Source organism: Rhinoraja longicauda, chromosome 3 (assembly GCF_053455715.1).
Source record: "Rhinoraja longicauda isolate Sanriku21f chromosome 3, sRhiLon1.1, whole genome shotgun sequence".
NCBI lineage: Eukaryota > Metazoa > Chordata > Chondrichthyes > Rajiformes > Arhynchobatidae > Rhinoraja > Rhinoraja longicauda.
This window is the reverse complement of record NC_135955.1, coordinates 4,838,523-4,852,601: the sequence shown is the minus strand read 5'-3', so window position 1 is coordinate 4,852,601 and position 14,079 is coordinate 4,838,523. Positions and strand designations below refer to the sequence as shown.

The following is a 14,079-nucleotide window of genomic DNA, read 5'->3' as shown; positions in this document are numbered from 1 at the left end:
GGGTTTTTGATTGGGATACAATCGGATGCGTTTGTCGACGGTGACATTGTCAACACAGTTTTGGATGTAGCAAAGTACAGTTGATGTGTACTCCTCCAAGTCCTGATCCTCAAAAATATCCCAGTTGGTCCTTTCGAAGCAATCCTGCAGCTGCGAGGAAGCTCCTTCAGGCCATGTCTTAACAGTCTTTATGGTGACTGGAGCTTTCCTCCTGAGTGGGGTGTATGCTGGAGTTAGGAATATGGACAGGTGATCTGACTGCCCCAGGTGTGGTAGTGGTGCTGACCTGAAACCCTTCTTAATATTTGAGTAAACCTTGTCTAGTGTGTTTTTCCCCCTGGTAGCACATCTTATGTGTTGTTCAAGTTTCGGGAGAACTGACTTTAGGTCTGCATGGTTGAAGTCCCCGGCTATGATGTGGGCTGCTTCTGGATATGTGCTCTGTTGTGAGTTTATTGCACCGAGCAGGTAGCCTAAAGCTGTGCTAGCGTTAGCATTCGGTGGGATGTAGACTGCTGTTACTATAACCCCTGTAAATTCGCGAGGAAGGTAAAAAGGCCTGCATTTAACTGTTAGGGACTCCAGATCAGGAGAACAGTGGCTATCTATGATTTGGATGTTAGTGCACCAGCTGTTGTGCACGTAAATGCATAACCCCCCCCCCCCCCCTTGCTCTTACCGGAGTCGATGTTTCTGTCCCAACGAAACGCTGTACGCCCGGCTAGCTCAATGGCTCCATCTGGGATAAGTGGATGAAGCCATGTCTCTGTTACTAAGAGAATGCAACAGTCCTCCACGAGTTTGTTTGCTGATATCTGTAGTTTTAGTTCGTCCATTTTGTTGATGATGGATCTGGCGTTGGTGAGAAACATGCTGGGTAGCGGTGGTTTGTGTGGCTGTCTCTTTAGCTTGGCAAGTATACCGGACCGGCATCCTCGCTTTTGCTTCCTGTTTCTCCTCCGCCTGCGACGCCTGTTCGCGCCGACAACTATCCACGGAGCGCCCGGTGTCCTGGCTATCTCTTCCGGTATATTTCGCGGGTGTGGAAATTCGCGCACAAGGTCCCGATTGCACTGGAATCCTATGATCAGAAGATCCTTTCGGTTGTAGGTAGGATTTGCCTGATTTGCCTGGTTTGCATGACTAAAATTGACTAACAGACATAACACAGATAACACACATAAAACGCACCGAAAGGGAGAGCTGTGAGCCGCTGCGTCCGTGCGCTCAGTTGGTCAGGCAGCATCTAGAGAGAGAGAAAAGGAATTAATGTTTTAGATGAATCACCAGAAGCAGACCATGAATCACATGGCGGGCATTGGAAGGAAAGTATCTTGCAGCAAAATTACGTACCTGGTTTTGTCCCTGAATAAAATGAAGCCCATCACCAAAAGGACAAGGGTTTTCACTCCAAGTGGAATACACAGTATCACAGCGTAGGAAAACTGTGGGGCTGATGAGAGAGTGAGAGAAGTCAAACCAGACTCTCGCAAAATAACATGGAGACAATTTGTTTTACCATCTCTGGCAGAAAGTACAGAAGCTTGAAATCGCGCACCACCAGACTCGGGAGGTATGCGCGAAATCTGTTATCAGGCTTCAAAACGGTCCTTCCATAAGCTAGGGTGCTGTCACCTCTACCTCATTGAGGTTAGTTTCCTACCTCAAATATAGGAGTTTCTCCATCAACATAGGCAATTATTCCTCTTCCCTAGCTAGCCTCTCCTGTGGGGTTCCACAAGGCTCCATCCTAGGCCCCATTCTCTTCTCTCTGTACATGCTCCCCCTCGGCCAAATCATTCAAAGGTACGGCATTTCCTTCCACTGCTATGCGGATGACACACAGCTTTATCTCCCCCTGAAACCCAACAACCGGTCAATTTAATCAGCCTCATGCACTGCCTTGAGGACATAAAACGTTGGATGGCACAGAACTTCCTTCAACTAAACGAGAGCAAGTCTGAGATCATCCTATTCGGCCCTCCGACTCCATCAAAACGATAACAGGCAGCCTTGGAAGCCTATCCTCCCTGGTCAAACCGCATATCAAAAACCTTGTCGTGATATTTGACTCTGCATTAAAGTTTGACAAACAAGTCAACGCTGTGGTAAAAGCCAGCTTCTTCCAGCTTCGTACTATAGCTAAAATCAAAACAATCCTCCAATTTCACGACATTGAAAAAAATCATCCACGCATTCAGTTCGTCCCGCCTAGACTACTGCAACTCCCTATACACTGGGATCAGCCAATCATTCCTGTCCCGCCTGTAATTGGTCCAAAACGCCGCAGCAAGACTCTTGACGGGTACCCGTAAATGGGACCACATCACCCCGATTTTGGCCTCTCTCCACTGGCTCCCAATACGGTTCAGAATCAACTTCAAGCTCCTCCTATTCACATACAAAGCCCTAAACGGGCTTGCCCCCCCCCCCCCCCCCCCCCCACCATATCAAAAATCTTCTAAACTACCATTCTATCTCCAGGTCCCTCAGGTCGGCCGACTTGGGGCTACTCACTATCCCGCGGTCTAGGCTTAAGCTCAGGGGTGACCGCGCTTTTTCGGTTGCAGCTCCTAGACTGTGGAACAGCATCCCTCTCCCCATCAGAACTGCCCCCTCCATCGACTCCTTTGTCCAGGCTCAAAACCTATTTCTACTCCCTAGCGTTTGAGGCCCTCTGAGGGGGCGCTGTGAACTGTTTATGTATGTGCTGTTATGTTTGTGTGCCATTGTATGTTCGTTCTTAGTACCTGAACTGATGTACAGCACTTTGGTCAACGTGGGTTGTTTTTAAATGTGCTATACAAATAAAATTGACTTGACTTGACTTTGCACGCTGTCTGTGGAACTGGTGTGCTATGCAGGACACTGTCACTGCACTGAGTAGCACCTTCAGTGACAGACTCCTTCACCCCAAGTTTGTGAAGGAATGATATCGGAGGTCCTTCCTTCCCACTGCTTTATGACTGCACAACCAGCACCCCTCCCAATAGACCAGTCAACAATAGACAATAGACAATAGGTGCAGGAGTAGGCCATTCGGCCCTTCGAGCCAGCACCGCCATTCAATGTGATCACGGCTGATCATTCCCAATCAGTACCCCGTTCCTGCTTTCTCCCCATACCCCCTGACTCCGCTATACTTAAGAGCTCTATCTAGCTCTCTCTTGAATGTATTCAGAGAATTGGCCTCCACTGCCCTCTGAGGCAGAGAATTCCACAGATTTACAACTCTCTGACTAAAAAAGTTTCTCCTCATCTCTGTTCTAAATGGCCTACCCCTTATTCTTAAACTGTGGCCCCTGGTTCTGGACTCCCCCATCATTGGGAACATGTTTCCTGCCTCTAACGTGTCCAACCCCTTAATAATCTTAAACGTTTCGATAAGATCCCCTCTCATCCTTCTAAATTCCAGTGTATACAAACCTAGTCGCTCCAGTCTTTCAACAACAGACCAGTTAACAGCAACAGTAAAAAAAACACAGTTAATGAAGACAATTATCCTTATCTTTTTTTAATTTATAATGAATGTCTCTTGCTATTCACTTTCCTGCTGTAACACCGCAAATTTCCCCAGTGTGGCACAAATAAAAGAATATCTACATACTAAAACTCTCGTTTGTTTGTTTGTTTGTTCCTGAACTACAGCCAATACGGTACACGATAGAGGGACAATTTTAGGCCCACCTTACTCACCGTCCGCCCTTTAGTGCTAATGGAAGAAGTTTCATTGAAATCGGTGTTATATTTTTAAAGTTATTCACATTTTAAAGTTTAAATCTATCTCCTCGGGAGGGAGGGGGGAGGGAGGGAGGGAGGGAGGGAAGGGGGAGGGAGGGGGGAGGGGAAGGGAGGGAGGAGGGGAGAAGGAGAGAGGGGAGGAGGGAGGGGGGGAGGGAGGGGGAGGAGGGAGGGAGGGGGAGGAGGGAGGGAGGGGGGAGGAGGGAGGGAGGGGGAGAAGGGGAGGGGAAGGGAGGGGTGGGGGAAGGGGGGAGAGGTGAGGTGGGGGAGGGGTGGGAGGGAGGAGTACAGACAGGGTGCTACACCAATGCAGGAGAGGTTTGTGCCCAGACTCTAGACTTGGTCTAGTATATTATTATAATGTTGAGAACTATATTCTGCACCCTGTACCTTCTCTGCTCCACCTATTGAGCTCGAGCTTGGTTTGATTGTGTTTATGTGCAGTATTATCTGATCGGATTAGATAACATGCGAAATAAAGCTTTTCACTGTACCTGGCTACACATGGCAATAATAAACCTAAATCTAAACCTAAAGGACACGATAGGCATTAAAATGGGCAAAGGCTTATGAAGGAGACATGCCTAGTATATCATGGAAGGACTGGTGTTTAACCCAAGAGCTTACCTTGTGGGGAAGCATGATGCAAAAAGATGTCAACATACCAAAGGTAACTTAGTAAATACTCATGCTTGGAGAGGCAATAAATTGATTTAGGATGTGCTTAGATTACAAGGCATAGCTAGCTGAAGTAAAGATAAACAGAGTAAAGATTTTAAAAAGATAAAAAGATAACAGGTTGTAAATCAGGCGGAGAGGAATAAAAACTGATCAGAAAATAGAGATGTCCTTTATTGCACCCACTGTCAGACAAATGGGGGAATGTTTCTCTAAGTAACAAGGAATGGAAGATAAAAGAGAGGTCCTGGGGACAAAAACAAGGATGAAAGCTGCCGAGAAACGGTGTTGAATTATTTCAAAACGTAGAATCTATATGTAGCCATTGTGACCAAAAGCCTATCGATGCCAGCATTTTGTAGACCAGGGTCTCTGGTGCCTCACAACGCCAGAGACCCTGGTTCGATCCCAACCTCAGGTGCTGTCTGTGTGTGGAGTATGAACGTTCTCCCTGTGACCGCTTGGGTTTTCCCTCCAGTTGCTCCACTCAAAAGACGTACAGGTTTGTACGTTAATTGGCTTTGGTAAAATTACAAATTGTCCCTAGTGCTTGGAATAGTGCTAGTTTACGGCGTGATCACCCCCCCCCCCCCCCCCCGCTTGGAGGACCGGCGCCCGTCCCGGCTTGCCCTTCCTCCCATGATGCAGCGATTAACCTTCCTCCCATGATGCAGCACGGCGGCAGAGGGTCAAAGAAGATGGCCGTCACCGTCGAGCTGCCCCTGCAGGAGTGGTTTCCATCCAACGGGTCCACGGCTCGCTCTGGCCGTCGCCATGGCCGCCCGAGGCCGGGGTGAGTGGCTCGCTCTCCCCCCTCGCCCGCCCACGGCCCCGGGGAAGACTCCCAGGCCGGCAACGGTTCCATGGGTCGTCAGTTAGGGGAGGGTTGCCGGGCCCGCAGGAGAGGTTTGGACCCAACGGGTCGCTCTGGTCACCCGGGACCGGGGTGAGTGGCTCCCTCTCCCCTCTCCCCCCTCGCCGACCCACGGCCCCGGGGAGGCTTCCCGGTCGGCAATGGCTCCATGGGTCGTCAGTTAGGGGAGGGTTGCCGGGCCCGCAGGAAAGGTTTGGACCCAATGGGTCCACGCCCGTCTGGTGTATCTCTGAAGTCCAATGTCTAAAGCACGCGAAAGAAAGCTTTTCACGGTGAAGAGCTTTTGTTCGCTGTAAAGTTCACTTTTCACACGTGACAATGTGGAGTTAGAATGCTGACTAGAGTAAAATGAAAACTGATCAGTTGACTAAAGAAAAATGAGCTAACCTACTTGAGTCAAGACCTGGCGTCATGTTTTGCAGAAGTGTGTGCTGAGTTAACAAATGTGCAGTCTTATAGACAATAGACAATAGACAATAGGTGCAGGAGGCGGCCATTCAGCCCTTCGACCCAGCACCGACATTCAATGTGATCATGGCTGATCACTCTCAATCAGTACCCCGTTCCTGCCTTCTCCCCATACCCCCTCACTCCGCTATCCGTAAGAGCTCTATCCAGCTCTCTCTTGAAAGCATCCAACGAACTGGCCTCCACTGCCTTCTGAGGCAGAGAATTCCACACCTTCACCACCCTCTGACTGAAAAAGTTCTTCCTCATCTCCGTTCTAAATGGCCTACCCCTTATTCTTAAAATGTGGCCCCTTGTTCTGGACTCCCCCAACCTTGGGAACATGTTTCCTGCCTCTAATGTGTCCAATCCCCTAATTATCTTATATGTTTCAATAAGATCCCCCCTCATCCTTCTAAATTCCAGTGTACACAAGCATAATTGCTCCAGCCTTGCAACATACGACAGTCCCGCCATTCCGGGAATTAACCTAATGAACCTACGCAGCACGCCCTCAATAGCAAGAATATCCTTCCTCAAATTTGGAGACCAAAACTGCACACAGTACTCCAGGTGCGATCTCACCAGGGCCCGGTACAACTGTAGAAGGACCTCTTTGCTCCTATACTCAACTCCTCTTGTTATGAAGGCCAACATTCCATTGGCTTTCTTCACTGCCTGCTGTACCTGCATGCTTCCTTTCAGTGACTGATGCACTAGGACACCCAGATCTCGTTGAACATCCCCTCTTCCTAACTTGACACCATTCAGATAATAATCTGCCTTTCTATTCTTAGTTCCAAAGTGAATAACCTCACACTTATCTACATTAAACTGCATCTGCCATGTATCCGCCCACTCACACAACCTGTCCAAGTCACCCTACAACCTTGTCAGTTGTAACTGATGTAACCTCAGGAAATCTAGCTGAGGAAGCGAAAATGGCCAACGCTCCTCAAAGGGCAAAGATCATGAGTTAGGGCAAGACAGCAGCTTGTGACCTTATAAGGATATATTGCTTAATTACTAATGCTGATTTGTGATAGATACCATGCTTGTGGTTTTTCGGAATAAATACGAGCTAAAAATCTGGAGCAGTGGACTTTTTTCCACTAGCCCCCGAGTTAACGACTCTGTGTGTGTTTTTAGAAACTTGTCTAAGAGCTCTCTAATAAACGAAGGTTGAATCATAAGTCTGTGCCGTCTGATTATTGACGACCGACTGACGGTGAACCGAACACAACAACAATAATAACCCTAAACCTAAACTGACTGGACCAGTTACGTGAATATTGTGACCGCAAGAGCGATAATGATATCCTGTATGAGGCAGCCACCTAGTGACACTCCAAAGACTTGACACAATTTACAGAGCACAAGTCAGGTGTGATGTAACACTCTGCATTTCTTCACTAACAGCGTTTAAGAAGCTCAAAACTTTCCAAGACAAAGCAGCCAAATTAGAATCGTGTTTAGTGATACAGCGTCCCCGCCGACTAATCCCACTTGCCTGCGTTTGGCCCCGTATCCCTCTAAACCTGTCCTATCCATGTACCTGTCTAATTGCTTCTCAAACATTGCGATAGTACCTGTCACAGCTACCTGCTCCGGCAGCTCGTTCCATACACCTCCCACCTTTTGTGTGAAAAGGTTACCCGTCAGATTCCAATAAAATCACATGTACACTTGTTCCATGGTCTCCTGGTTTTCTACACACTTGGGGCCATTTACAGAAACCAATTAACCTACAAACCTGTGTGTCTTTCAAATGTGGGAGCAAACCGGAGCACCCGGAGAAACTCCACACGGTCAGAGGGAGAATGGGAAAATTCCGTACAGAGAGCACCCGTAGTCAGGATTGAAACTGGGTTTCTAGCGCTGTGCGGCAGCAACTCTACTGCTGTGCCGTCCTCTTAAGTCTATATTATCCGACTTTTGCATTCTAAAACCTAAACAATTTACAGCTGCCCAGTAACGTACACATCCACACGCCTTTGGAGTGCGGGAGAAAACTGGGGCACCCGGAGAAAACCCAGACTGTCACAGGGAGAACGTGCAAACTCCGTACAGACTTCTGAACGGTCCTTCCATAAGCTATGAGAGAGTTCCGATTTTCCAACCTACCTCATTGTGGACATTGGTCTCTGGAACTGTAACCTGACAATGTGAAGATAGTTTTCTATAATGTGGGCGGCACGGTTGCACTGCGGTACAGTTGCTGCCTTACAGCACCAGAGACCCGAGTTCAATCCGGACTACGGGTACTGTCTGTACGGAGTTTGTACGTCTTCCTTGTAACTGCGTGGGTTTTCTCCGGGTACTCGGGGTTCCTCCCACAATCTAAGAACATTCAGGTTGATAGCATAATTGGCTCTGGGAAGATTGTAAATTTTGCCTAGTGTGTAGGATTGTGCTCGTGTAAGTGGTGACCGCTGGTCAGTATTAACTCGGTGGAACGAAGGGCCTGTTTCCGCGCTGTAATTCTGCAATCTGTTATCTTTCTCTTCTCTCTACCTGTCAATGAGTCAATGAGTCATTGGGTCGTACAGTGTGGAAACAGGCCCTTCGGCCCAAATTGCCCACAGCGACCAACATGTCCCATCTACACAAATGTGTAGCAAAAGAACTGCAGATGCTGGTTTAGATCAATCTGAAGAAGCGTCTCGACCCGAAACAGCACCCATTCCATCTCTCCAGAGATGCTGCCTGTCCCGCTGAGTTACTCCAGCATTTTGTGTCTACCATCTACACTAATCCCACGCCTGCGTTTGGCCCATCTCCCTCTAAACCTGTCCTATCCATGTACCTGTCTAGTTGTTTTTCAAACGTTGTGATAGTACCTGCCACAGCTACCTGCTCCGGCAGCTCGTTCCATACACCTACCACCCTTTGTGCGAAAAGGTTACCCCTCAGATTCCAATAAAATCTTTCCCCCAGTGGAGATTACGACCCACTCTACATCAATGGGGTCTGTGTGGAAAGGGTACCAGCTTTCAGGTTCCTGGGTACGCACATCGCAGAGGATCTCACCTGGTCTACCAACACCATCACCACAGTAAAGAAGGCACAGCAGAGACTCCACTTCCTGAGGATCCTCAGGAAAACCAACCTGCAGGAGAAGCTCATGTTGTCCTTCTATCGCTGCTCCATCGAGAGTGTGCTGGCATACTGTATAACCACATGGTATGCCAGCTGCTCAGAAAAGGACAGGAAGGCCCTTCAGAGGGTCATCACGACGGCCCAGAAAATCATCGGCTGCTCACTGCCCTCCCTGGAGCACCTGTTCAGCCTACGCTGCCTCAGTAGAGCAGGCAAAATAATAAAAGATCCATCCCACCCCGGCCACCGTCTGTTTGTTCATCTGCCCTCTGGTCGACGTTTCAGGTCGATAAAATCCCGAACAAACAGACTTAAGAACAGTTTTTACCCCAGGGCCATACGAGAACTGAACACTACCTTTGCACTAGGCAACACTAAAAAATCTTTGTACTTAACATAATTGTATTTAATTGTATTTATGTATTTATTTGTTTTTGCATTTATTGCATATATGTTTGTACGCACCGTCAGGATTGGCTATTTTTTAATTTCGTTGTACTCGTTGCAATGACAATAAATGAATATTATTATTATTATTATTATTATTATTATTATTATTATTATTATTATTATTATTATTATTATTATTATTATTATTATTATTATTATTATTATTATTATTATTATTATTATTATTATTATTATTATTATTATTATTGAACTATTGTCCTCTGTTTCTCGATCTCCCTACTCTGGGCAAGAGTGTGCGTCTACCCGAACAATTCCTGTTGTACTCGTGTTTGGTTTGATTGTATTCATGTAGAATATTATATGACTTGATCAGATAGCCTCGCAAACAAAAGCTTTGTAACCGTACTTCGGTACACGTGACAATAATAAACAAAAACCTAACAAGACAGCTAAACCTGAAAACCTTCACTGCACACTGCAGCATCTTACCTGTTGCAACTTGCAGCTGGATCTCACACTGGAACATATCGCGAGTCAAGGGAATTGGAAAAGGGGTTGAGGTCACCATCTCCACCAGGCACAAGTAGCCGTGACTGTCTTCCACCCTCAGCTGCTTTATCCTGGTTGTGGCGTTTCCCCGCTCTGGGTTCCCGACCAGCTCCAACCGAGTTGCTCCGTTCTCCACCGCCCAGGATCCATTAGCTTGGGGTCTGAACGTGACGATGTGTCGGTAGGGATCCTTCCTCATCCATGTGACCGCGAACGGGACGCGGCCGGGTGCCGGCGCTGGGAACACGCAGTGTAACGTGGCCGAACCCCTCTCAGTCCCTGTCACCGCTGGGCTGTTCCCAACAGGAGCTGAGGGAAGGACAGACACCGGTCAAGAGAAGGAGGACGAGGGAGCAGGGGATACTGTAAGCTGGAAATAAGAACTGGAAGCTGGACTCATGGTGAATGAGCTTTAGACCTGTCATAGGATCATAAGTGATATGAGCTGAATTAGGCCATTCGGCCCATCAAGTCTACTCTGCCATTCAATCATGGCTGATAGATCTTACCCCCTCAACCCCATTCTCCTGCCTTCTCCCCGTAACCTCTGACACCCGTTCTAATCAATAATCTGCAAATCTCTGACTCAAAAATATCCATTGACTTGGCCTCCACAGCCTTCGGTGGAAATGAATTCTACAGATTCACTACGCTCTGACTAAAGAAATTCCTCCTCATCTCCTTTCTAAGGGTACATCCTTTTATTCTGAGGCTGTGGCCTCTGGTCCTCGACTCTCCCACTAGTGGAAACATCCTCTGCGCATCCACCCTATCCAAGCCTTTCACTATTCAGTAAGTTTCTATGAAGTCCTCTCTCATCCTTCTAAACTTCCCATTTCCTATGGAGACCTACTGCCTCACAGTGCCAGAGACCCAGGTCCATCCTGGTTGTCCTTGTGTCCTCTGGTTTCCTCCCACATCCTAAAGACGTGCAAGTTTGTAGGTTAATTGGCTTCTGTAAGTTACCCCTAATGCATAGGATGTGAAACTGGGATAACATAGAACTAGTCATCGCTAGTTGACACGGACTCAGTGGGCCAAAGGGACTGTTTCCATACTGTATCTCTAAACTAAACTAAATCTAGAAGACATTTGGACAGTTACATGGATACGAAAGGTTTAGAGGAATATGGGCCAAAAATGGGCAGGTAGCACTTGTGTAAATGAGGCATCTTGGTCATCATGGGAAAGTTGGGCAGGAATGCCTGTTTCCACGCTGTGTGACTATGATATGATTTCAACACAACAGGTGTCAGTTATGGGGTGAAAGCAGGAGAATGGGGTTAGGAAAGATGGATCAGCCATGATTGAATGGCGGAGCAGACTTGATGGGCCGAACGGCCTAATTCTGCTCATATTCCTTACGACCTTCTGACCTTAGCATGCAAAACAACGATTTTCACTCCATTTCGGTAAACTTGACAATAATACACCAATAACCAATTAATACCCAATAAAATCGACGTAGGGGAGAAACTCAGTGGGTCAAGCGGCATCTGTGAAGAGAATGGACAGTCTGTCTTGTCCCTCCACCAATGCTGCCTGCATTGCTGAGTTCTTCCAGGACTTTGTTTTGCTTGGAATTGGAGCATCTGTAGGTATTTTGTGTTTCCAACCAATTGGCTTGGTTGGTTGGGATGTATTGGTTTCTGGAAGGGCCAGTTACCATTTTAATTTATTGTTCAGAGGTATTGGGAATCATCACAGCGTGGTGTGGGAAAACCTCGCCGGCTGCCCCAACATTATTGGCACAATCCTGTTTACCACTGACAATTTTTCGAAAGTGAAATTTACCCCCACCCTGTTTTGTTCAGTAATTTGAGTTTACACTTCTATCCCAAATTAAGCAACCGACAAAGGGGAAATTTTAAAATACTGTTTGTAACATTATTATTTTAATTTAAAATGACATATAATGGTTGGCGAAATTTACCCCCTTGGGGTAGATTTGCCCCAGGTTGGGAACCCTTGACTTAGGGCAACTTACAGAATCCAATTAACCTACAAACGTGTATCTTTCAGAGGTGAGAGGAAACTGGAGCACCCGGGGAAAACCCACGCGGTCACAGGGATAACGGGCAAACTCCGGACAGACAACATCCACAGTCAGGATCGAACCAAGGTCACTGGCGCTGCGAGGCAGCAGCTCTACTGCTACGCCACCCAGCCGCCCCTATGTTGAAATGTTGAGAGGTTGAGTATGCGAGGTGGTGCAAAGGAGAAAACTATCAGAGCGCGGAGTAGAATGTGCTACAGCTACGGAGAAAGTGCAGGTAAAAAAATCGCAAAGGCTGCAACGAGGTGGATTGGAAGATCGATCCCAGGTCTCTGCTGCCGCGAGGCAGCGGCTCGACCACTGCCCCACCATTATTGGTACAATCAGAGCCTTGCTCACCTCTCACAATCAGGCGAGTGACTTGTAGTAGTAGAGGACGCCCAGAGAGGTCATTCACATTGCACTGGTACAGACCATTGTCCTCCTGTTCCAGTCGCTCCACCATTATCGAGGCATCCCTCCGACTGAGGTTCCCGATGAACCTAAACCGACCTCCTCCTCCCTCCTGCCCCACTTCACCGCACCAGGAGTGGACGGGAGCTGTGAACAGACACTTCATAATGATATTGAAACCCCGCAGGTCGCCTTTGAACCAGCGCACCTGGAGTTTGAGGGTGTGATCAGTGGGCGGGTGGGTGAATGTACACGGCAACACAGCCGCGCCTCCTTCCAAGGCGGACACCTCATCGGCAGCTGGAAAATGCCAGGTATGGGTGGCTGTTGGAATAGAAAGGGTCAGTAATCAATATCGTGTCGGTAATATCGTGAATAACATTTAGTGCGATATAAAAGTCCAGGAAAGTTCGATCATAGACAGTCCAATGAGGTAGATAGTAGATCAGGACTGCTCTCTCGTTCTCGTAGGTAGACACAAAATGTTGGAGTAACTCAACGGGTCAGGCAGCATCTCGGGAGAGAAGGAATGGGTGACGTTTGGGGTCGAGACCCTTCTTCAGACGGAAGTCTGTAGGCGGGTCTCGACCCAAAACTTCACCCATTCCTTCTCTCCCGAGATGCTGCCTGACCCGCTGAGTTACTACAGCATTTTGTGTCTACCTTCGATTTAATCGGCAATTGCAGTTCTTTTCTAGTTCTGATAGGATTTTGATTTTTTTAGATTTAGAGATACAGCGCAGAAACAGCCCCTTCGGCCCACCGGGTCCGCACCGCCCAGCGATCCCCGCATATTGACACTATCCTACACACACTAGGGACAATTTTTACATTTACCCAGTCAATTAACCTACATACCTGTACGTCTTTGGAGTGTGGGAGGAAACCGAAGATCTCGGAGAAAACCTAGGCAGGTCACGGGGAGAACGTACAAACTCCGTACAGACGGCGCCGGTAGTCAGGATCGAACCTGAGTCTCTGGCACTGCATTCGCTGTAAGGCAGCAATTCTACCGCTGCGCCACCGTGCCGCCAAATAGAGGAGGCCGGAACAAAACAGGACGAGCAACAGAAGACGTCAGGAAGGGTGGAGGCCATAATGGCCTCCATTAATTGTCCAGGAACGGTGGAGGTTTCTGGTGGTGACAATCCCATTCCCATGCCTTCTTCTCCTGCAGCCTGTTATTTACTCATGGTGATCAGTAAGAAGGGTCTCGACCCGAAACGTCACCCATTCCTTCTCTCTGGAGATGCTGCCTGTCCCAATGAGTTACTCCAGCTTTTTGTGTCTATCCGCAGACAGTATACATTAGCCAAAACATTATGACCACTGACAGGTGAAGTGAATAACATTGATTATCTTGTTATAATGGCACCTGTCAAGGGGTGGGATATATTCGGCAGCAAGTGAACAGTCAGTACTTGAAGTTGATGTCTTGGATGCAGGAGAAATGGGCAGGAGTAAAGACCTGAGCGACTTTGACAAGGGCCAAATTGTTATGGCCAGACGACTGGGTCAGAGCATCTCTGAAACGGCAAGGCCTGTGGGGTGCTCCCTGTCAGCAGTGGTGAGTACCTACCGACAGTGGTCCGAGGAGGGACAAACCACAAACCGGCGACAGACAGGGTGTTGGGCTCCCAAGGCTCATCAATGCGCGAGGGCAACAAAGGCTATCCCGTCTGGTCCAAACCGACTGTGGGAAGATGACAAGGAGGGAGTGTGATGCTCTGGGCAATATTCTGCTGGGAAACCCTGGGTCCGGCCAATTCACGTGGACTTCACCTTCCTAAACTTCGTTGCAGACCAGGTACACCCCCCTCATGGCAATGGT

The 14,079-nt window shown here is 48.0% G+C and overlaps 1 protein-coding gene across 1 annotated transcript; it reads right to left on the bottom strand.

Annotated features, from left to right (window-relative positions):
* Window positions 1-674: 674 nt before the first annotated feature.
* LOC144592307 (uncharacterized) lies at window positions 675-12,356 on the bottom strand. Its single transcript, XM_078396836.1, has 4 exons — window positions 12,195-12,356; window positions 9,740-10,108; window positions 1,354-1,453; window positions 675-1,246 (listed from the first exon to the last, which is right to left on the bottom strand). Exons 1-4 carry the CDS (start codon window positions 12,298-12,300, stop codon window positions 1,228-1,230), a joined length of 594 nt encoding a protein of 197 aa, XP_078252962.1. The 5' UTR covers window positions 12,301-12,356; the 3' UTR covers window positions 675-1,227.
* Window positions 12,357-14,079: the final 1,723 nt, after the last annotated feature.